General features: G+C 39.4%; 1 protein-coding gene across 1 annotated transcript in view; it reads right to left on the bottom strand.

Annotated features, from left to right (window-relative positions):
- Positions 1-25,544, bottom strand: part of SKAP1 (src kinase associated phosphoprotein 1) — a 130,339-nt gene that overhangs the window by 59,821 nt on the left and 44,974 nt on the right. Inside the window, exons 2-3 of the mRNA XM_029283044.1 lie at positions 3,557-3,634; positions 1,923-2,006 (exon numbers count right to left, since the gene is read on the bottom strand). Of these exons, the coding sequence (XP_029138877.1) occupies positions 1,923-2,006; positions 3,557-3,634 (162 nt within the window). The remainder of the gene's footprint in view (positions 1-1,922; positions 2,007-3,556; positions 3,635-25,544) is intronic.

Here is a 25,544-nt window from a genome sequence, read left to right as displayed (position 1 = left end):
AGAGGTAGACTAGAAGTTAAGCATGCTTAGACATTCACTAAACATATTCTCATGAAGGAGAGACACTCTTTGTCACATACAGATACCCAAGTTCCACCCAATTTGGTGGAAGGATAAGTAAAATCAGGTAAAAACAGAAACACAGAATTTTTGCTATGAGAAGACTTTATTTTTATGGAAAATGTTTCTGTGTGAAACTGAATTTCTTTTTTCTTTGTACAATGTATGAAATTGAAAGTTGAACTTGGTGTGAATTTGTATTAAATACTTCAGGCCTCAATGCCAAAAATACATTTTTCTCCATAAAATTTTCTTGTAATTGATAATATTAATTTGATATTCTCTTTCAGAGAATTCTCTTTCAGAAGACCATCACTATATTGTTGCTTACCTGGAGCACTGTATTTTTGTTCCAAATTTTTTATATCTGATTTTCTAAGTTACCAGCTCTTTCTCTCATGAGCTGAGTACCACTGTAAATGATCTTTTTTCCAAAAATCTAAAATTTTGATTTAGTTTATTTCTTCTGAAATCAGTTTGTCTCCCCCCCACAAAGGAAGTAATGAATCTTTTAGTTACATTATTCTATGTTACATGAGCAGGACATTGTGCTATAGGCATTATAATGACCAGTAAGGCTGCACAATATGAGTGAGCCCATCTCTCTCACACACACTGGGCTGGATGTGGGCTGGATGTGGTGCCTCTAGGAGAATAATTAGTGGCAGCAGGAACTCCTAAGCTGCTACACCAAAAGAGGGTGTTGGATTCTGAGAGATGAGTTTTGAGACTTCAAAACACCAGCCTAAGAGGTTCAGTCACCTGATACACGTGCATTTTGTTCCTGTGATGTCAATGATGCTAGCTTCTGAGAATTAAGTCTATTCTTGTTCCATCAGCCTCTTCCATACTCTTTTTTCTCGGTCAAACTACAGTGTGTTTGGGAATATGGGACTGATTTTATGGATTTGTACATCTACATTTTCCTAGACCCAGCATCTGCCATTTCATGAATTGTGGTGGAAAAAGGCCTATCACTAGTTCAGAAAGTCCAACACAATCTTCCTTCACTCTGCTATTTCTTCCTTTCTCTCTCTCTATGTGTGTGTGTGTGTGTGTGCATGCGTGTGTATACAAACACACATATACACATACATATGTACATACATGTATATATATATACTGCACATTTAACCTGCATTCAATTTTTCTGCGTAGTAGATACAATATAATTGGAGCCCATCTGTCTAAGGCATGCTAAATTCAATTGGAAGTATTAGCCTGTTTATATGCATCTGATGGAGCATAACCCAAAAATATTTATACATGATGACACACAAAATTATATATGGTCATTTAGGGGAGGATTAAAGCCTATCTGACAACTAATGGGGAAAAAATGGGGTCTACTTTATATACACAGGGTCTTGTGTCTCTATTTCTCCATGTCTCTCATCTTTAACTGACAAGGATGTTAGAATACAACCATCTTCTTCATCTTAAGGCTGCATCTAATGGCATCATTCCACACTGTATGATGGCTAATTCACCACCCATCTAAAAGAGCCAATATGATGTAATGCTTCTGTTGCATTTGGATCAGGAAGATCCATATTCAATTTCCAATTGTTTGCAAACCTTAGTAGATATTTTCCCCCTCAGTTTTACATGTTATATAGGAGAGTTAACAATTTGATTTTTATCTCCCTGGGTTCCTTGCATGTAGAACTACTTTAATGTTTTTAATAAATGCAGAAAATATCAGAGAATAAAAGAGCTACAGTGTTAAAATGAATTTTGGGCAATAGTATTTCTTTTACTGCTGTCTTCTCCAGTTGATCAACTGGAAATTCATGACTAGTTATGAATACAGTCTCATGATTCAGTGAAGGAACAGAAAGCATGGATGTGGTGTTACCTACTTTTTTCATTTGCATAATAGTAGAAAGCTGTATTGTCAAGAACACACCAACGCTTCTGCCATTCAGAGCCAAAGATTTTGGAGTCTATGAAAAAGAAAGGAGGTGGAATGAGTATTCTGTATTTCTAAAAAGACTGCAATATCAGTTATTACTGATATTAATGCATATTACTGTTCCAAGGCATTTTGTTTATACAAGACACTTTTCAGAAGAAATATACACATTTTGTCTGTTTACTGTAGCCTTTTCTGACCTGAAAAATATGTGTTGGACTTGAACTATAACAATTCCCAATTTATTTGACAAATCATGTAGATAAGCCTTTCTGTAGACTTATGGCATTATCTATATGTTTTAAAGTTGAAAACATCTGGAAAACTCTCATTAAGGACCTATTTGTTGAATATTTTAAATAATTTGGCAGGGATTAAATCCTTCTTCCAAAGTACTTTTAGTTACTTTTTCTAATTTCAAGGGCTTGCTGTTTTATTTGGCTCTTATGCCAAATGGGTAAGTGACATTGGAGAAAGCATGGAGCATCCTTTTCTATGTACTATTACAATTCTTTAAAGAGTAAGAAATTCCAAGGATAATAATGATATCTGTTTAATTCCCCCTTTTTTCTTTCTCTCTTTGTCTATCTATCTTTCTATTACAATATGGTTTCTATTATCACCTTATCTTACTAAAGGAATGGTAAATTAATGGACCGATGCATCCAGAATATTTTGATACATTTTCAGTTATTTTCTAGTCTTTGGCTTCCATTAAGGATGTGTCCATAGACTTGGTGTAGGATGACTTGTGAAAATAAGAGAAAAATCTGTTTAATACATCGTATTCACAATAATAATCATACTGAAATGGGCAGAAGCAAATACAACCACTTCTAGCAATTGATTTTGTATTTTGTGTGATGTACTCTCAACATCAAATGTCTGCATGAGAAACTACCAATAATTTTTGCTCAGAGGAATTACAAGATTTAAAGCATGGGCAACATAGGAATACAGAAATGTGAATTCATAAATCAATAGCAGTTGCTTTTAGTGATGATAAGTATCTTACTTATGCCAAGGGATCTTACCCCTTAAAGAGTATCTGGAAACTTCAGCTGGTGCAAAATACAAAAGGGTAAGCAGTTGTAAGTATTATTCACTCTCTGTTGGGTGAACTGCATTGGTTACCAGTTTGTTCTGGGTCCAATTCAAGGTGCTGGTATTAATCTTTAAAGCTCTACCATGGCAAGGAACCAGGTGAAATGAGAAATTTCCTGACAGTTAGAACAATGAATCAGTGGAATGGCTTGCCTCCAGAAGTTGTGGATACTCCAAAAATGGAGAATTTTAAGAAGAGATTGGACAATTAATTCTCTGAAATGATATAAGGTCTCCTGCTTGAGCAGGGAGTCAAACTAGAAGACCTCCAAAGTTCTTTCCAACTCTGTTATTCTGTTATATTTTATAGTCCTCAATGTTTTAACTTATAATAAATTTAGGTAAGAATTGTTTCATATTTATGGTTTTATTGGGTTGTTATATACCATCCAGCATCATTTTCCATGAGATGGACAGCCATATCGATTTGATTAATAAATACATAAATAAATAAATAATTAGCTGGTAAATGCTCACCTTTAGTTCTCTTTTCCAAATAGCCTTGTTTTAAAATGATTTCTTGATCTTCAATAGCCTTCTGTATACTATTCTCATCTAAAAATAATAATAATAATAATAAAAATTGACAGCTATCCCAAGACAGAATACATTTATTTTTGTTGTAACCAGCCCAGAGAGCTATGGCTACTGAGCTGTTTAAAATTTTTACTGAATAAAAATTAAAAAAAAATAAATAAAAAACTGTATGTTAATTATATGCATAACAATGTATGTTATAGCTATTCTTGATTACTACCAAATTTTCAAAGCTTAAATGATGAGGCTGGTAATTACTTTCATAATTTTTTCTGTAACATAACAGTAAGGTATATATTGGTTAACGTGATACACTGTGTAAGTTCTTACAGTGCAACACAAGGTAGATTTATACACTGGAAAAATATCTATTTCTGACTAAGATAAAGAGAGAGAATTTTTTTTTTGACACAGCATGATGATTAGTCAATATAATATCATTGTGCCTGGACACTATTGAAAATGCAAAGCTCTATACTTAAAATTCAGGTCTGAAATTAGAGCTGATCAGGAGCTCTGATTGGTTTACAAGTTCTCATGGAATGATTAACCCATATAATTCTGCAGACAGCTAAATTACTGCCCTAAAGACTGTATTTCTGGCCTTTGTTCACCATAATTTCCAAAGAAAATTTTCAATGCATACATTTCATACTAATGACTGGGAGGAAAGGAGTACAGGGGAAAAAATTCTATAATTTATTCCTGTTTGCACTAGTCAGCCACGCTTTTCATGCTGATGTCAAGATAGATATGAGGAAGTCAGCATAGTTAAAATGGTATTTAAGTCAGCAATGAGTTTTAAAAATGTTTCTTTTCTTATAGGCTTAGCAATACACTATCTGGTTCACTTGCATCTATGGAACTCAGGCTTGAATTGATTATACTTTAGAATTTCTGCTAAATTAAGCTAGTCAGTTTTTATGCTTTATTTTCTTTAAAAATACACATATTTTTTTAATAAATGCACCTTTAATGAGAGTTGCTGGATTAGAAATTCCTTAGGCATTATATAACTCAGAATCTCATCTAATCATATAACAAATCACTCATTCTTGAGGTAAAACTGGTAGTATTATCAAAACTTACTTTCAGAAAGATGGTGTAAAATTGCTGCCTTAAGCACCAACAAACACATTCAATGAAAGCCCAATGAAGACATCTTGGTTCACCAAGGCATTTGTAGAATAACAATTGCTCCAGGACAAGTTTGCCTTTTTTCAATTGCCTTTTTAATTGCTTTTTTTTTTTAAAGAATCTTGTTTTAATTTTTGTATTTTTATTGACTCTTAGGATTGTTGGTTTATTGTTGATAGTTACATTTAAGGTTCTTTTAATTGTTCTTTGTAAACTGCTTTGGGCATCTTGGAAGGAAGAATAGTAAAAAAAATAGTATAGAAATATATTGATTACAGCTTTAAAAGAGATTTGGTATCATATAAAATTAAATTTGTCATCAGTATTTTTCTCAATCCACCCTTAGGCTCAGTACAATCTCCTAGCACGAAATCTGGATAACTTCCAGAAGTGGTAGTTTCTTATATAAATTCCAGTATGAAATCTGGATTCTGGAATACCTCTTACCTGCCTCATTCAATCATAAAGGATCCAAATGCCAAGGATCAACAAAATGTAACAAATTAGTAATATATCAATAATCTATTATATATAGTACCATTAAATGGAAAAGGAAACATGTTTATGAAAGTCTGATGTCTCAACTATGTAGGGCCTCATGAAGGCCCCTGTTTTATGGATCAGGAGCAACTCAGACTAAGACTTCTGGGTAGTCCTGGTCCCTATCATTCTGTCCCATTTTCTGCAAAAAGGGTGAACATTTTCAGATAGCCTATGTATTAAAGGAAAGATTTATTTATTAAATTTTTATGTCGCCCATCTGATACAGTGACTCTGTATGTTTTTTACTTTTTCTAGCTACTTGTCTCTTAGTCCCAGACAAAACGTTTCTGGTTTCAGCTGTACTTTAACTTTTAATATTTTCTGAATTAATGCATGCATTTGTATCCAAATATTTTGGCCTTTTTACATGTTCACCAAATATGATAAAATGATTCTTCATATTGTACACATTTCCAGCAAACATTCCAAATACTTTATGCATTCTAGACAATTTCTCTGGGAACAAATTCCAAGTATACATCATCTTATAAAAATTCTCTTTAAGCATTGCCCACCAGATTGATTTTGTCACACATAGGTCAGAGTCTCTCTGCTAAGAAGTCTGTTCCAAAAATCCAAGCAAGATTTTGGCACAGAGCATTTGCAGCATGGGTGCTTCCAGCCAGCCCCCATAATCAAGATTGTCCAAACTCCTGCTTGGATTTTCATATGGAATTCCTTTCCATGAAGGGCAGATGAACTGCAGCACTGAACTGGAGAAAAGAATTTCCTTGCTCTTTTGCTCCATCTGCTTAACAAGTGTAACGGGGAAAGTAGGGATTGCAATCGTTGAGCAAGGTAGTCATGTGGACATTTCACTTGATGACTGCAATGACATACGACCTAAATTCCAGGCTTAATTGTGGTCATAAGTCAAAGACTACATATATGCAAAAAATTACAGCAATAAAAGCACACTCATTTTCTGTAAAGTGTAATAGTCAAAGAAATGACCATTATATGAGGCTCCTATTGATAGATTCAAATATGTGAACAACTGGTTCTCTGTATGGATGCTGCTTCTGGAAGGCCATTCTGGGTCTGGGCAACAAAAAATTAGCTACCGGTTCTGCCAAAGTGGTGCGAACTGGCTGAATCCCACCACTGAGCCTGACGCTGTCAGCTTTGAAGACTTGGCATTGGGGCCAGAATGTTTGAAGAGTTTGTCCTAAGAGATGCAGAATATGTGTTTTGTTGTTGTTGATTTCTGGTTGCTTTGATATGGGGCATTTTGTAATATTGCTATTGTTGGTGTATGCTGCATGGAATTATGCTTTATAAATTGGGCAGGCTTTTAAGTTAATAAATAAATAATCAGAATTAACAACAGATTCTAATGGCTGTTTTGATTTATTGCATGTTGGCTTGTTCACATGGCACATGATGTATTCTCCGATTTCTAAAATTCATTCTTCCCAAACTATATTTATGACACCTTCCATAGCAATTGTGATTTTCAAGTTATGTGTGCTGGAAGGTAAGAGAAAATTTTAAGTAGCGAGAGTGAAAAAAAAAGCAAATAGAGTTAATATAATAAGTATTTGAAGTAGGAAAGCAAAATATAATAAAATGAACAGCAAGGGAGAAATACAAGGTAAAAAATATGAGCTTTTAATAATTTATTTAAGTGGAACTAAAGAGGCCAGACAAATATTTAGATGAAGAGAACTATATATTTGTGAGGTCATGAGAGGAAAAAGAACAATGATAAGAAACAGCAGTAGAAATAAGAAATTTAATAAGAATATGAGAAAGATGAAAAAGTACAAGCTCATAGAGGAGTTTGAAAGTTCACATAAAGTATTCAGATTTAACACAGATTAACAGTGAAACAAAAATTGTATTAGTATAATAATTGTATTTCTTCATATTTTAAAGGAGGAATGTTGAAAAAGAAGAGAAACAGGATCACCCTTGGGAAGAGATGAAAATATAAGGGCCCGTTTTTTTTACAATTGAGGAAAGAATTCCATTTTCAAAGCTAACAGGGATTATGTCACAAGACATCAAGGCCACTTCCATACCTCAGGATTTCTGTTCTCCCATCCCTAAGAAAGATTATAAAGTGAACTTGGCACTTTACATTAATCAACTTCAGTGAAAATATGAATAAGCCAGTCAATGATTTCTTTAACTGACAAACAGTAATGAGCTTGGTTGTTTGCTGGCAGATATTTTGTTACCTGACTAGATAACTTATGCTGAAGAAATTACTAGTCAGGAAACAAAACATCTGCAAGCAAACAACTAAGTTCAGAAAGCACAAATGACTTAACAGGAATAACATTCCATTTATATCACACCTCAACAACCACAGATTCCATAGTAACAAGAATCCCTTCAATCCTACTCTGTATAAAGAAATATAATGAAAGCTCGGTTTGCCAGTGATAAAATGAATTTGGCTTGATATAATCTCTGATTTAAATAGCAATTGTGAACAAGGGACATACATCTTTTCCACCAAATGCCTGTTAAATCAAGGTTTTCATGAAAACTAAAAAGGTAGCCACACCTTTCATTCATGTTACTATGATAGGAATCTTTTATATAAAAAGAAATATCCAAACAATCTTGGTATAATTTCTTTACTATTTTTCAAGCCTCTAAAAGTAAAAGGATAGCATTCTGGCAGAAGTCAGAGAGCCAAGGACACAGGAGACAATGTGAATCTTGCCAACAAGAAAACAGATTGTTTGCAAGCCTAGCAGAGTTAAAGCATTTTAAGAAAAACACAAGCTTTGCTTCTGTATCAAATAAACAACACAGAGGAACACACACACACATACACATAAATACAAATCTTATTTACTTTTAAAACCAGTTAACTTCATGAAATTACACAGGACTGGAGCTGTTTCCATATTGATTCAAAGCCCTCATATAAAAGTCAGATAAGAGAGAAAAGTGGAAAGGGGAGGGAACTGAAACAAAAATATATTTTAGTTCAATTAAAAAAGAAAAGCAAAATCAGAACAAAAATTGGGTCAGACAAGGAAAATGTAAGAAACTGATAAAATGAAGAAAGGAGAAATGGGGGCAGGAAGGAATGAATTATAGAAAATCGTAAATAAAACTTTGGACAAAATAAAAAGGATGAATGAAAAATTAGAAAAACAAGGTGAAAAATTTAAAATTAAATTTTGAGGATGAGAATTGGAGAACACAGATAACAGAGGTGCTGTTTACAATGCCAGCTATAGCAAATTGCATGAAAATCAAAATGACATGTACATGTTGGTATAATCAATTTCACCATTTGCATGATGACACTGTTAATCACATAACATTATTTGCCTATGGATATGAAATAAGAAAACATGACTTTAAAAAATAATAAAATTTGCATCGAGGATATTTAGCTTTTCTGAAATAGAACAGAAACTGCATAAATAGTATAAGAAAAAAACAAGCAAAGTATAGATTGTACAGCAAAAAAAAGTAGTAATTAGGCATTGAAACATAATTATAAAAGAAAATTGAAGATAAAGTTTGGGGATCTGTTTGGCAAATGGAAACTTTAAGAATATAGTGGTTTGGTTTACTCTGTGCCTGTCTTATGGTAATGACAAAGGAAATTATGATGATGATGATTATGATGAAACTTTGTCAAATGTATTAATAAAACAAATTAGTGAAACTTTCAAAATTACTTAGGAACTTGTTAGAGTGATCAAAAGAACCAGCATCATCTTCTCCAATGCTGGGGGATAATAATTCTACCTTCTGGAGCATGATGCCAATTGACTAGAAAGGATACTAGAATTGTGTTGGAAACTTGGCACTGCTCCATGTACTACTTAATTTATACTGAGTCAATCCTTCCCTCCTCCATAACTATATAAAAGTGCTACTGAGCATGTCCCTAGTGGCCATTTTCCTAGCCTTTAAAGTATGAATCCTTTACCAGAAGGGGTTCCTTCTTGTTTTGCTAAGCAGTCTCTCTTAATATGCCAATTCATCCATGTTGTCAAATTTTTCCTTCCCTATTCTTTTCTTCCTTCACTGAACTATTTTCATTTTAGAGTTTTATGACTTTGGGGGTGGACATAAATCCTTGCAAATGTGTCTCAAGGTGAGCATGAGGCACAACTGCAGCAGCCAAACATAAGAGTTCATTTGTGCAAATTCCCCCACTCTGCCCCATGCTCAGCTCTTTTATTAGAGAGATAGGAACTTTTCTTTCTCCCCAAGCAAAATATATAATGCTTAATTCTATTTTCATAACTAAGGATTTCCTGAGACATGTAAGTCACTGCCTATATTCAGGATTGAACATTAGAGCCGTGGAAAGAAGAGTGTGAAAAATTCTGGAAACTGCTTTCTTTACAGGGAAACCCAACTAACTTTACATGAGAACAAATGACTTTTGTAAAGTGGAGCTGAAAAAGTCCAACTAGTCAGTGACTTTGTTGCAAGACTTTGAGGCAACTCTAGTTAAATCCCAATCTACGAAAGAAAGCTATATCCAAACTGAATCAAATAATGAACAAATAACTCCCAGAGGATTTCACCCTAATGATAAATCCTTGGAGGAAGACAAACGGAAGTATGTCCCACATAGAAGGAAACACAATACTCAAAGAAAGAAGCAGCATACAACTAACAATCCCTTCTGCCCAATCTAACCCAACCAGAAGCAGCCCCATTAAAACTGAGCAATCAATTTCAACCATTAGATGGAAACACGCAGACCGACAACTTCCCCCTCAAAAAAAACATACAGACACTTAGCAAAGAAACAACTTCAAATATCCCTAAAAAAGTCGCTTCAAATATCCCTAAAAAAGTCACATCAACAAACACACCTGAAATAAACAGAAAAGCACCCCAGACTTCAGCTCCCAAAAAAGGAAGGTGAGTGTTGGTAATAGGAGATTCTATCCTCAAAGAAACAGAATCATCGATCTGCAGACCAGACATACAATCCAGAGAGGTATGTTGTCTCCCTGGAGCAAAAATCAAAGATGTGGCTGAGAACCTAACTAAAATAATTAGGCTTATAGATTACTATCCTTTCCTCCTCCTCCACATTGAGACGAATGACACAACTAAGAACCTGAGTACAATAGTGAGATATTACAAACAAATAGGCAATAAAGTTAAGGAGCTAGGAGCACAAGTGGTGTTCTCATCAGTACTCCAACGAAAGGCCAACCCCCACTGAGGGAAAAAAGAATTCTAGAAATAAACCATTGGGTAAAGGATTGGTGTCGCCAAGAAAACTTTGGTTTCCTGGATCATGGGCTGCATTTCCTACACAAAGGACTCTTTGCAAGGGATGGGCTGCACCTCACGAAAACAGGGAAAAATGTACTTGGAAAAAGACTGGCCCAACTCATCAGGAGGGCTTTAAATTAAAACTGAGGGGAAGGGTGACCAATCTTTAGAATCTCTAGAACCCAAAACCAATCATAAATCCCAAGAAAACAAATACAATAATGAGGTAGGCAATAATGAGAAAAAAGAAAAACTCAAACAACAATCAGGAGATGCAGGAAACATATCCACGGACAGACATAAAAGTGTTAAATGCTTATATACCAATGCTCAAAGCTTGGGGAACAAACAGGCTGAACGAGAAGCAATAGTACATGAGGGAGGGTATGACATAGTTGGCATTACAGAAACCTGGTGGGATGAAATCCATGAATGGAATGGACTGATGGATGGTTACAAATTGTTCAAAAGAAACAGGTCTACAAAAAGAGGAGGGGGAATTGCACTATATGTAAGAGAATACTACATACCTACAAAAATGCATATGATCAAAGATAAAATGTATCCAGAATGTATATGGGTCAATATAAAAGAGAAAAAAAGTGACATTGCCATAGATGTATATTACAAGCCACCCAACCAATCAGAAGAAATAGATGAATTCTTTGCCAACCAGTTAACAAATGTATATAGGAAGTATACCACAGTAGTAATGGGAGACTTCAACGATCCAGATATCAACTGGAAGACAAACTCTGCAGCGAGCAGGAGATCAAACAGATTCTTAATCAACCTAGCTGACAACTTTGTCACCCAAAAGGTGGAGGAAGGAACTAGACGTAAAGGTATATTCGACTTAATTCTTACTAATAGAGACGAAGTGATAGAGGGAGTTGAAGTTGCCAGAACCTTGGGTGAAAGTGACCACGTCATACTGGAATTTAATATAACGCAAACATTAGCAACAGAAAACAACCAAACCACTGTCTTAAACTTCAAAAGAGCTGACTTTAACAAACTCAGAGAGAACCTAGGAAAGATCCCACAGATGAAAATCCTAAAGGGGAAAACAACCCAAGAAGCATGGGAAACTCTGAAAAATGCCATCATAAAAGCCCAGTCCAGCACAATACCACTGAAAAAGAAAAATAAGAAATTCAAGAAGAAACCAACATGGCTGCACAAAGATCTCTCTGACAAACTGAAAGAAAAAGGACAAATATAAAAAATGGAAAGCGGGGCATATAACTAAGGCCAATTATCAGCAGACAGCCAGAACATGCAAAGATGAAGTCAGGAAAGCAAAGGCTCAGAACAAGCAAAGACTTGCAACAGAAATAAAGGATAATAAAAAAAGTTTCTTCCAACATATTAACAACAAGAAAAAAGTCAAGGAAACTGTAGGTCCACTAAAGAGAGAAGATGGCAAGGAAATAACAGGCAACAGGGAGAAAGCATACTTTGCATCAATCTTCACACAAAAAGAAACTATAGACCAACATACCAAAAAAAACCACTGCAAAAGACAAACTATAAACAAAAATTAAAATAAGCAAGAAAATGGTAAGAGAACACCTATCTGACCTGGATGAATATAAATCACTAGGACCCGACAGATTACATCCCAGAGTTCTGAAGTTATCTCAGAACCATTGCACCACACTTTTCTTAAATCCTGGAGCAATGGGGAAGTATCTGAGGATTTGAAAAGGGCTGATGTGATTCCCATCTTCAATAAAAGGAACAAAACAGACCTAGGAAAGTACAAACCAATCAGTTTAACATCAATACCTGGGAAGATCCTAGAAAAGATAATCAAAAAATAGATCTGTGAACAACAAACTTATAACCAGTAGCCAGCACAGGTTTGTTAAAAACAGATTATGCTAAACCAATCTTATTTCATTCTTTGATAAAATAACTAAACTAGTAGACTAGCAAAATGAAGTGGATGTAGTATACTTAGATTTCAGTAAGGCATTTGATAAAGTAGACCACAACCTACTCCTTGGTAAGCTAGAAAAAGATGGAATAGACAACATCACCACCAGATGGATCTGTAGCTGGCTGGCAAACCGTACTCAATGAGTAATCCTCAATAGCACTACATCCACATGGAGAGAAGTAAGCAGTGGGGTACCACAAGGCTCCATCTTAGGCCCAATACTCTTCAATATCTTCATCAATGACTTAGATGAGGGAATAGAAGGGGAACCCATCAAATTTGCAGCTGGCACCAAACTGGCAGGAGTAGCCAACATCCCAGAAGACAAACTCAGGATCCAAAAAGTTCTTGACAAACTTGAACAATGAACCCTATCCAACAAAATTAGTTTCAATGTGAAGAAAAGCAAAGTTTTACATTTAGGCAGGAAAAATCAAAGGTACAAATACAGATTGGGCGAGACCTGGCTTTAAAACAGTAACTGTGAGAGGGACCTTGGATGATCACTTGACTATGAGCCAGCAGTGTGCAGCAGCAGCCAAACAAGCTAATACAATCCTTTGTTGTATAAACAGAGGCATAGAATCAAGATCACATGAAGTATTAGTACCGCTTATAAAGCTCTAGTAAGACCACACCTGGAATACTGCAGCCAATTTTGATCACCAAATCACAAAAAAGATGTTGACAGTTTGGAAAAAATTCAGAGAAGAGCAACTAAGATGATTAAAGATTTGGAGACTAAAACATACAAAGAACAGCGGCAGGACTTGGGTTTGGCTAGTCTAAAGAAAAGAAGAAATAGGGGAGACATGATAGCAGTATTCCAGTATTTGAGGGGCTGCTACCAAGAAGAGGGGGTCATGTTATTCACCAAAGGGCAGGACAAGAAACAATGGTTGGAAACTGATCAAAGAGAGAAGCAACCTGGAATTAAGGAGAAACTTACTGACAGTGAGGACAAGTAACTAGTGGAACAGCTTGCCTTCAGAAATCGTGGGCGCTCCATCACTGGAGATTTTTAAAAAGAGGCTAGACAGTCATTTGTCTGAGATGGTATAGGTCCTCCTGCTTGAGCAGGGGGCTGGACTAGAAGACCTCCAAGGTCCCTTCCAGCTCTGTTCTGTTCTAGTCTAGTCTAGTCTAGTCTAGTCTAAATTTTCAGATTTTTATACTGAATGAGTAAACAATTTCCCCACTTTCTATATACAGTATGTCTTCCTTGCCACTGGTTGAACCACTGCTGTTACAGTATTCTCACCAAATATCAAACTGATGCAGGTTTTATAAGAGAAACAATTTGATTAAAAAACATGAGTTTGACTGGGATATCTTGCAATGTCATAGAAGTACAGAACAAAAAGGTGGGATGTTAGAAAAATTATTTAAAAAGGAAGGCTGAAACAATGGGTTGGAAAATGAGGACTTAAAATCAATTAAAGCATCCAAGTGTGGAACAAAAAAAGGGGAGATTGACCAGTTTTCATTCAAATTTGTTCTCAGTAATCCTCTGATATATGACTATAAATTTCTAATACAGAATTAATGTAATATAAATATATTATAATATTATATATTATATATCCGGGTTCAAATTTGTGATCACAGTCAACTCAGGCCCATCATGATATTTGCTATTTTATTCAATAGTTCCTATATTAACAATATAGGAACTAAATAAGTGTTTCCCAATCAATGGCTTCAAGATGTGCAAAATCTTACCTGCAAATGAAAAGCAGTTTTGGCTAGATAAGATGAAAATTAAAATTCACCAGATTGAAGAAGACTGAACTATATGAGAAAATTTGCAAAACCATCCCATTCATTTTCCCAGAATCATCTGCCGTGTAAATTGGAGAAACTTTCATAAAGTACAATTTTCATTCCTTTTTCATCATACAAATCCTTCATATACTAATTTGAAGTCAACCTTCAATTGTCTTTGTTTCTGCTATCCTTGAAATAAGCAAGGGGTCTTATGTCTTGTTCAGAAAAGGCAGGCAATAACATGACCAATCAGTTTTTCCTCTAACTAGCGCAGGATAATCCCTCCAAAAGAACATGCATTCAAGAAAATAAATTGCTAGCACCCTGCCTTTCCATGTAATTAGTAAATGTTGGGAAGCATTTTTTTTCATTTGCAAATGAATAATTAAATATTTCAAATTAATTAATTAGTTGGAAAAAGCAATTGTTACAGAGTCACAGGGAAACGGCATTGATTTAGGAAAGATATTTTTAATTAAGCACTTTTCACAATAGTTCTAAATATAGTTGCAGGTTGTAGTATAATTAATACTATAATTCTTCAATTAATAATTCCCATCCCCTAAGAATTTAGTCATGCCCTAAATTTTCCCACCTATGTTGGACAAGGAACAGAAATGAGGTCTGCTCCATCAGCAATCTTTCTATTTGCCAATCATTCAACATGTCAATTGCTCAGAGTACTGTCCTCATACTTTTACAGTGCAATGAAATGGAAAAAAAAAAACTTTCATACTTCTTCACAAAATGAGAAACATCTCTCTCTCTCTCTCTCTCTCCCATATAGACATACATACACACATCATTTTGGGCTGTAGGTATTTGTGTATATTTATTGGGAGTAGGCAAATAGATAGTGCCAGATGGTTAAAAATTGTGTAGGACAGTTTTTAAAATGATTAATAAATTGCGTTGAGAAGCCTCAACATTTGAATGAAACCTGCAAAGAAATCTAGAAATCATTATGAAGTGAGTACTCCTGGAAAATCCTTCTAGGTAGCAGCATGACACAATCTTGTGATAACAGCAGAGGAGCTGTTGCATTTCCATTACTATTTCTTTTGTTCTACATAGCAATAGGCTGATCTTCAAGTGTTTTGATATTTCACATATGCTAATACGATATGAATGTTTCAAAATGTTTAAAAGAACCTCATACAAACTGTTTTTTTCACTGTCTATGTAAGCTGTAAGTCTAAACTGCTAGATTGTTCATGATAAGATACTTTATAAAACAATTGGTGACACTGATAAGTAGAAAGCATTAGCACAAAGATTGCCTTGTAGTCTGCCCTATTTTATAGTAACTGTGTGTTCATTATAAGGCATTACAAGCATTATTAAAAGTTATACTGCAAAGCTTGTTCAGACTTAGCTGTATCATTTCATTTTGTTCCCACACTTTCTTAGCAGATGTTGGGAAGTCAGATGTCTTCTTTTAAAAGAAGTCAAGGCTGGACAATGGCCTCCAGATGTTAGCAAGCTCAGCCTGATGTTTGCACTAATCACAACAGAGCACTATATGACTATTACTAGAGACCCACTCCTGAGCAGAAATCCACCCCGCTCCACTATTAAAACAAAACAATTTTGAATTGCTGTCAACATTTGCCAAGCTCAAACTCAGTCTCAGCCTCTTTTGGCTTCCCTCTTGGAAGGACCAGGTTTGCATTACTGCCGACTACTTTATTGAATTCTATCCCCATGCCCCTTGTGTTGAGGCCTGCAAATTTAAATGTCATTTTGCAGCACACATTTATAATTACCATAGTAGGCCTGGGACATGGAGAGAAATCTGCCACTATGAATATTAACATTAATGTGCCCAATGCCAGCTTGCTGGCAGGAGTTTAAAAACTTTTATTTAGATGTTAAAAGATTCCAAGCCTCAGCAGGGGTGACAGAGGCAGCCCCTGTGCGTTCCTGTCACTGCTTGTGCTTGAATTGAATTACACCAGGGGGAAGGCAGGGAGCTGACAGTAAGTTGCCATGCTTATTTAATCTCATTTACTATCAGTACATTGTCAGCATGGTGTTTCCCCTTGTCTCCATTTCTGAGAAATAAGCTGCAGAAAAATGGTCTAGATTCATTCCTTTCGCAAAAGCTAACAATTAGAATTTTGCTTAATCAAAAGCCAGATATCAGCTGATCATTTAATATAATAGTTGCTCACTTTCATTCTCTTTCTCTCTGTATCTTAATCTCCAAATAATTTCCAGTTAGGCACCAGTGCTCTCTTATATTTTTCTTTTTGTCTCATCATTCTGCAAAGTCACAAGTTACCATTGCTCAATCTAACTTAGTTTATAAGATCATTTTTAAGGACTAAGTACTTTTTAGATGCAAAAAGGTCCAAACAATTCATAATGAATTTTTTTTTACTCTTTAATGAAGACCTGATGCTGAATCTTAACAAACTGCAGAACATTTCTTAGTAGTTTCCACAAATTTGTCTGTAGGGGCTCTTCCTCATGGTTACATTAATGTGCATTCCTTTAGTGCTTGAGTTGGCAGAAAAGTATGCCAGCATAATTTGCATTGTCCCAATGGCCAAACTCTAATCTACCTCAGTAATGAGACTTTTGAGTGGTCCTATTCTCATAGCTTAACTGTGGTACAATTTAAGGGCAGTAATTGGTGGACTCTCCTAGCTTCCTTTTCCTCCTATCTATCACTAGCTAGTAGGAAAAAAAATACCACTAACCACTCTCTTTTGTGAGGCAAATTATTATTATTATTATTATTATTATTATTATTATTATTATTATTATTATTATTATTATTATTATTATTATTATTATTATTATTATTATTATTATTATTATTATTATTATTATTATTATTATTATTATTATTATTTATTTATTTATTTATTTATTAAATTTATATACCACAAGTTTCTGTTCTAAAATCAAATTAAATAACAGGCCTGTTCTAAAAACACCCCATACAAAACCCCCACTAAAACATAATCAAACTACGCCAGGCCGGCCGCACGGAATAGATGGGCCTTCAGGGCTCGGCGAAAAAGGCGCAGGTCCGCAACTGTACGTAGGTCGGGGGGGTAGGTCATTCCAGAGGGCAGGAGCTGCCACAGAGAAGGCNTGTGCGTAGGGCGTCCCGATCCAGAAAGGGGCGCAACTGGCGTATCAGGCGAGCCTGATGAAAAGCCCCCCTGGCCACGGCCGTCACATGATCATCTAAAGACAGCCGAGCATCCAGGAGGACGCCCAGGTTGCGGGCCCTCTCCGCGGGGGCTAATGACTCACCCCCGATAGCCAGAGATGGAACCAACTGGCTATGACATGACGCCGGAAACCACAGCCACTCGGTCTTGGACGGGTTGAGACAAAGCCTGTTTCTCCCCATCCAGACTCGCACGGCCTCCAGGCACCGGGACATCACTTCCGCGGCATCATTGGGGTGGTCCGGGGTGGAGCTGGGTGTCATCTACGTACTGATGAAACTCCACCCCGAAACCACGGATGATCTCACCCAGTGGCTTCATATAAATGTTGAACAGGAGAGGCTTGGCCCTTGATGGGCAATGCTAGAATAAAGGCTTTAGTTATTTTGTAATTTGCCAGAGTTCTGTCCAGTAACCTTTTCACTTAGGTCAGTGATGGCGAACCTTTTAGAGAATGAGTGCCCAAAATGCAACCCAAAACCCACTTATTTATCGCAAAGTGCCAGGGCCGCATCAGCATTGTGATGCCCTCAGGGGGGCGTGGTGGGTGGCTCACTGGGTGGGCGTGGCTGCGATGGTCATGGCAAACTGGGTGGGCGTAGCCACTTCAATGTTGCTCTTGGGGGGGATGCCTATGGGGGCCAGGCAGAGTTGGGGGAGATCCAGGGCAGTGGTGGGATGCAGCCAGTTTGCATGGTTCGGTAGAAATGGTAGCTAATTTCTTATGAGTTTGGAGAACCGGTTGATGTGCAGAAACGCCACCCCATCTCGCCCCTGATCAGACCCATTCAGTACCTTCTTTCCAGCTCCGACACGGTCCTCTGTCATTTCCTCTGCTGCCATGAGCAGTCCCAGAAACAAAAGAAGTTTGTGGGACTAAAAAAAAAAAAGTTCAATCAATCAACTCCAAATTCTTGCAAAAAAAAAAAAAATCTCGCAAAGTTGGAATTGATTGATTGAACTTTTTTTTTTGTCCCACAAACTTCTTTTGTTTCTGGCGCCCCTTCTATGTAATCTTATGTGACTGCGGTGTGGATGAGAGGCTCGGCCGGCAGAGGTGCAGCTTTCCTCTGTGGAGGCATCCTGGCCCTCCCGTCCCCCTAGTGGGACCCCCTCACCTTCTCCCAGCTGGGACCTGCTGTCCCCCACTCTCCTGCATCCACCCCATTCTGAGACCCAACCGTACCATTCTGCCCCTCCAGCAATTCCACAACCAGGAGCTCCTGCCCCACTCACTGGGACATCATGCCGACCCCCCAAGCAGCCCACCCCAACCAAGGCAGAGGGAAGACAAGGCAAGGCAGAGAACCGGTTGTTAAATTATTTGAAACCCACTGCCGCAAGGCAAGGCAAGGCGAGGCAGGGGCCGGGCGGCTGCTGTCTGACACCATCGGCCCCTGCACACAGAGATCAGCGAGCACATGGGGCCAACAGTGTCCGTCACCAGCCACAGCCTGCCAATACTAGGTCAGCTCTCCAGCAGCAGGCAAAGTAGGGCGGAAGCAGGAGGGCGGAAGCACATGATACAGACCCCTGGACATGCCTACTACATGCTTGCAGTTGGAAAGTTGGTCGCTGCCGGTCATCTCGACCCCCTCAGATTTTGTCCTTGGCCTGTGCATGGAGCCTGTTCCCCTCACACACCCAACACAGCTTGCACAGCAGCTTGCACAGATCCATTAGGCTGCCGCCACCGCATGGAGTGCCTGACCCACCCAGCACAAAGGAGGCTAGAGAACTTGAGTAGAGGTGGTAGAGGACGTCCACACCCAGCAAGCCAAAGGCCACCCTGGGTGGGTAAAGCCAGATCCCCATCGGCTCCATGGCCCCCAGTCCAAGCTAGGATTGCATGCCTCCTCCCTAATCTCTGCTGGGCCTGAGCGGCCATGATGCCGATAGGGATCCAGATTTCCCTGATTGGGGTGGCCTTTTGCCTGCTGGCCTGGGCGTGCTCTACTACCTCTACGTGGGGCTTCCTAGTTGACCGCTTCACGTCCTTCGTGCTGGGCGGGCCTGCAAGACCCTTGAGGGGGCTGAGGAGATTACCAGAGGTGACCTGCTCTCCAACCAAAAAGAGATGGTACAAAGTAGGCATGTCCAGCAGTCCACATCACATGCTCCCCCAATTCCGGGTGCTGCTGCTGGAGGGCCAGCCCAGTATTCACAGAACAACCACAGGAAGAATGGAACTTTAATTTATTGAGATAGGTTATAGTAACAAAATCTTGCAAGCCTGATTGTGCTTTACCTTCCCTCCCTGTTAGAACCCAGTGAATAAGGGAGGATTTTTCCTGAATCTCTCAATACTATCTTGCTTCTCAAGATTTGTTTTACCCCTCTTTATGTAATAATTTCCTCAAGTTCATCTCTATAGTTTTCTACAACAGAACAATAAGAACACAGCAGCTGCCAGTCCCTGACCATGACTTAACCAAGATTATAAATAAAGTGTCAACTTCTGAAACGAACCTGGCTGAAGCCATCTTTGTTGTTCTAAGTTGCCACTTAGGTTGGGGGGAAAAGGGGGAAGGAAAACAAAAGTCTTGATAGAGAAAACAAGGAGGGGTCATTCTCGCAGGTGCTGGAAGGAGGAGCAAAGAAGTATCACAGAGCCCACCAATTGCTTTCATTGGGTAGCATGATCAATAGCATAGTAGAGGGGAGAGGAATGTTACATCTAGTTACATTGAATCTGAAAGTTTAGAGTTGGTTTCACTTTTGACTATGCCAATATTATGTATCCAATAAACATGTGCCTTGAGGAAACTTCAAGCCTCGGAGTTCTGCTTTATTTGATTTCATTAGTCGGAACCTTGACATTAAACCAACTCTCCAAAAACCTTTCTACTGCTCTAAGATAGAAGATTATCAAAGAGTGATCTCTGGGCTCCTGAGCCCCGACCGCCTACCAGATTCTTTTGGGAGGATGGTAAAGACTCAGGGAGGATTCCAGGATGGAGAAGAAAGGGGAAGCAACTGTTAATCCTAGCACAACCTCTGCAGATGGAATATGGACGCTGCCCATACTGGGGATAGAGCCCCATTGACCTAGGCTCAACTGAAAGTCTGTGTGGACAAGTCTGACAGGCCAGCGGTGTGGGAGGAAACTCTAACCGTCTGGGACCTTTATTGAACAGAGGAAGATTTCCGGCACAAAAGCACCCCTAAGGCTGTTGAGGCTGAGTTCCCCTTGGTTTCTTCCCATAGCCCTCTATCCCTCATGCCCAAGTGCAGGGTAAAGAGGGTAGCCAGATGGGATGAGATAGAAGTACCTGACAGCAGTCCATGGGCACTCGGTCGAGAAGCTAAAGGAGAAGTTTGACTGGTTGGAAGTCAAAGAAGTGACTTCGATCGCAAGAAATGAGATCTCAACAGGAGCCGAGGCCTGAACCCAGTCCAATTGTCGTAGCCTGTGCAGCCTTCCTGCTTCCCAGACCAGTAGCAGCATCGAGCCCAGGATCTAGGCAAAGCCCCTCCACAACAACAGCAAGCTGCAAGCCCAGTGGGGCAACCGAGAGGGTTCCAGAGATGGGCTCAACCTCAACCATGGCCCCAGTACCAGTGGCCTGGCTAGCACCTGGCACACTGGGCACCTCTGCTTCTGCAGACCCACCGCCAATCAGAGCTACATTTAATAGGGACATGGATAGGCTGGCGTTCTTTATGAACCAGGTGTGGGCCCACCTGGATCTCTACACTCCTGCCTACCCTGACAAGAGAGTGATGGTGAACACAGTGGCAGCCAACTAGAGGGGGAAGCTGCAGAATCAGTGACCAGTCTTCACGATGAGGACATGCTGAAGCTTGGAAACACAGACCTTTTCCTGGAAGAGCTGAGAGCCAGGTTTGAGGATGAGTCCCAAGCCCTACAAGCCAAAGTGGAAATACACGACCTAAAGCAGAGAGGCTGGCTGGCAAAGGAGTTTGTACAAGAGTTCTAAAGAGTCACAGGCAGAATAATCCTCTGTAATCTGCTACTCGTCCACTGTTTTAAGGAGGGATTGGACCACGGCCTGTATCAGGCATGTACCTATCAGGGGATTCCTGAATAAATCTGTGAGTGGTACTGGATGGCATGACCCTAGACATCGAACTCAAGCACTACAAGAAGCCCAGCGCCCCTGAATTGAATCTCAGGTGAAACCAGGAGAGGTGTCAAGTGTGGCCAGCAGGGGCATTGGGCAGCTGAATGGCTAGTGCCAGCTCTTCAGGTGAAGAGCACCCCAACCACCACATCTAAACTGAAAAAGCCACAATGGAGAGGTTGTAAGAAATCAAGTTGCGTACATCAAAGCCAACCTGTCGAAGTCTCCACCACCCCATGGGTGAGAGAGAGAACTCTGGTTGAACACCATCAACTACCAGCCCCGTATGATAGTGACGATGAAGGCGAGAATGATCCAATGGTAAGTTAAGCCATCCCTCCTTTCACCATCCCTGCTAATCTTATAGCACCATCCCTGCTAATCTTATAGCACCATCCCTGCTAATCTTATAGCACCTAAAACAGGGCCCCAAACTGAATTAGAAGTCCTAATAGATTCAGGCTGCACTCGATATCTAATCAACCTCCAAACAGTGCTTAAATTAGGAATCTGAGCCAAGTGATTCTTCCTAGCCATGAAATGAGCAGGTCGATGGGTCGTTAATTGGAGGGTCACCTGAAACAACCTAACTGAGCTAGTATGACTGGAAATGGGACAGCATTGAAAGATTATCCGGTTTGTGGTGATCCCAAAAATGACTGAGACTGTAGTCCTGGGCTTGGCTTGGCTAGATAAGTGGCGACCTATCATATGGTGGGAAAATGGGGTGAGAACCATGAAGTTAGGAATGGGGCCCCTTCCTCCTACTCATGATGGTCAGGAAAGGAAATCCACTGTCTCTGAAACCAGACACGGACTGACTGAGCCTTTGAAAATTGCAGCTGAGCGGTTGCCCGGGGTCCAACTTATTCCTAAGGAATATCAAGATCTGGCCAAGGTTTTCAATGAAAAGGAATGTGATGTGCTCTCCCCTCATTGAGCTACTGATTGTGCAATAGAGATCCTACTGGGAGAAAAACTCCCTAAGCCAAAGATGTATTCTATGACCCCCAGAGAGATGAACAAACTAAAGAATACATTGACAAAAACTTGGCTAGGGGTTTCATCCAGCCAGCAAAACCATGCCTAGCCACCCTGGTGTTATTCAAGGGGGAAAAAGATGGGACACTGAGATTGTGCATAGATGGCTTAAAAGCTGTTAGCGTGGAGAACATGTACCCACTTTCCCTGATGGACATGTTAGCTCACCTAGCAAAGGGGAAGATATTCATTAAACTGGGTCTGTGTGAAGCTTGCTATTGAGTAAGAATTAAGGAAGATAATGAATGGAAAACCACCTTTAATTGCCTGCTGAGAAGTTTCCAGTTCAAAATGATGCCCTTTGGCTTCCAGGGGGCTCCTGCCATCTTTATGTAGCTGATAAATGAGGTGTTGCACGACTACCTCTACAAGGTGGGTCTTAGTTTATCTTGATGACATTCTCATCTTTACAGAAACAATGGAGGAAGATGTCAAATTGGTTCATTAGGTGCTTAAACAATTATTTAAAGCAAACCTCTACGTCAAACTGTTTAAATGTGAATTCCATCAATCACACCTTGACTACCTATGGTACAAATCTCGAATGAAGGAGTGGAGATTGACCCAGAGAAAGTCAAAGCAGTTCTAGAATGGCAACCCCCTCAGACTCATAAGCAACTGCAGGGCTTTTGGGGGTTGCTAACTTTTACCGGCAATTCATTCCCTCCTTCACAAAAATAGCTTTACCAATTACTGAACTTTTGAAGACAGGTAAAGGAGGAGCAAAACCCCACCCCAGTTAGCCTTTAAAATGTACTATGGAATGCCAAACAGCATTTGAACAGCTCAAAAGGTTTTTCACGGGAGAACCAGTCCTCAAACATCCTGACCCCGAGAGGCAGTTCATCATCCAAGCAGATGCTAATGATGTGGCAATGGGTGCAGTTCTTCTTCAGAAAAACAACAAGGGAGAACTGCAACTGTGTGCATATACCTCTAGGAAACTTACTGACACAGAGAGGCATTGGGCTGTATGGGAGAAAGAAGCATTTGCTATGTGGGGAATAAGACACCCTTTGAAGTGTGGATTGATCATAAGAACCTTGAAGCTCTTAGAAAATTATCCCCCAAGCAGGTTTGATGGGCACAACATTTCAATCATTTTAACTTCTTTCTCAAGTACATTCCTGGAGGGAAGAACTTCTTAGCTGATGCCTTGTCTAGAATGCCACAGTACAAGAGCCATCGAGAGGAAGTGGTAAATGCTAGCATCCCTTCTCTCAAAAAGCCTCTCAAGTCACCACTAGACATCAAGACTAAAACCAATCCATCGACTCCGACACCAGCTTGACCCAGAAACTCAGAACCAAACTGAAGTCCGACCCCTGGTTCAAAGACAATAAACAACTGTTGACCTATAAAGATGAACTAACATGGAAAGTTTCCAAATTGTACTGCTCCAGCAATCTCGGAGTCCAAGCCCTGCAAAGAAGCCATGATGCCAAGCAAGCCGGTCATTTTGGATTCTTAAAGACTTTACACTTAGTAAGATGGCAGTTCTGGTGGCCCATAATGAAAAAAGACATTGAAAGCTATGTTAAGAGCTGTGCCCTCTGTGCCGCCATGAAAAAAAGACCAGAAACCCCCCCTGGACTATTACAGCAGGTAGCGGAACCATCTCAGCCCTGGGAGGAAATCGCAATGGACTTCATTGTAGAGATCCCTGAAAATAGCAGAAATACTGTAATTTGGACTGTCATTGATGTTTTCTCAAAACAGGCTTATTTTATAGGTTGCCCTGGTCTTCCCTCTGCTCAGAAACTGGCAAAGCTGTTTTTAAAACATATGTATCGACTCCATGGAACACTGAAAAGAATCATATCAGACCAAGGAATCCAGTTCATTGCAAAATTCTGGAAGGAGTTCATGAAGCTGATCAGGTCCACCCAGGGGTTTAGCTCAGCTCAGCTTTTCATCTGTGTACAAATGGAGCTGCTGAACGAGTGTATGCAGTGGTGGAACAATACCGAGATGCTGTATTAACTATCAGCAAACTAACAGGGCAGATCCCCTGCCTTTTGCTGAAGTGGCATACAACAATACGGCGCACAGAAGTATTGGACTTACTCCTTTTAAAGTAGCTATGGGCAGGGAATATGTTCCCATGCCTGAATACCCTCAAGAATCCTCCTCTTCACAAATACTAACTAAATGGGTAAATACGCTGCAAGGTTCTTGGGCAAACATCAAACATGCCTTAGCCAAAGCCACAAAAATTCAAAAAGAGCAAGCAGATAAGAGGTGCTCCACCCAGAAGCCACTTCATATAGAAGAAAAAGTCTATCTCTCAACTAAATACTTAAGGATAAAACTATCTTGTAGAAAGCTAGGACCTAAATTTATTAGTCCTTTCCCTATTGTAAAGATTATTAACCCTATCACAATTGAAATAAAGCTCCCACGACTATTGGGGAAAATACACACAGTTTTTCACTGCAGTTTGTTGAAGCCAGTTGTAGAGTCAACATTGAGACCAATACCTCGAACTGCCCCAGGTCCCTTTATAGTGGAGGGTGAAATAAAATATGAAATAAAGCGAAGTTTTGACTCTAGATTATACAAAGGGAAATTACAATATTTAGTTCTGACCCGACGTAGGTCTCGACTGGCTCCCTGGTTTACCGGGGAGCTGAGAGAGATGAAACGGCGGAAAAGACGCCTAGAGAGCAGTTGGAGGGCCAGCCGAACCGAATCCGATCGAACACAGGTAAGGATACATGTTAGATCCTACCTAGTGGCGATGAGGGTGGCTAGGACTAACTACTATTCCTCACTCATCGCGTCATCAGATAATCGCCCGGCTGCCCTCTTCAGGGTGACCCGCTCCCTCCTTCAATTGAGGGGAGGGGGGGATCCCCTGGAGGGGAGGGCCGAGGATTTTGCTCAATATCTGCATGACAAAGTCGCTCGGATCCGAGAAGGCTTGGACTCCGACTGGTTGGCCCAGGGGGAGGAGACGGAAGCAGGTCTTGAGATGGTTGTATGGGAGGAGTTTGACTCTG

The sequence above is a fragment of the Protobothrops mucrosquamatus genome, unplaced genomic scaffold, assembly GCF_001527695.2.
Source record: "Protobothrops mucrosquamatus isolate PMUCROS unplaced genomic scaffold, P.Mucros_1.0 scaffold10, whole genome shotgun sequence".
In the NCBI taxonomy this organism is placed as follows: domain Eukaryota; kingdom Metazoa; phylum Chordata; class Lepidosauria; order Squamata; family Viperidae; genus Protobothrops; species Protobothrops mucrosquamatus.
The sequence above is the reverse complement of the archived record's forward strand: the minus strand, read 5'-3'. Positions and strand labels throughout refer to the sequence as shown.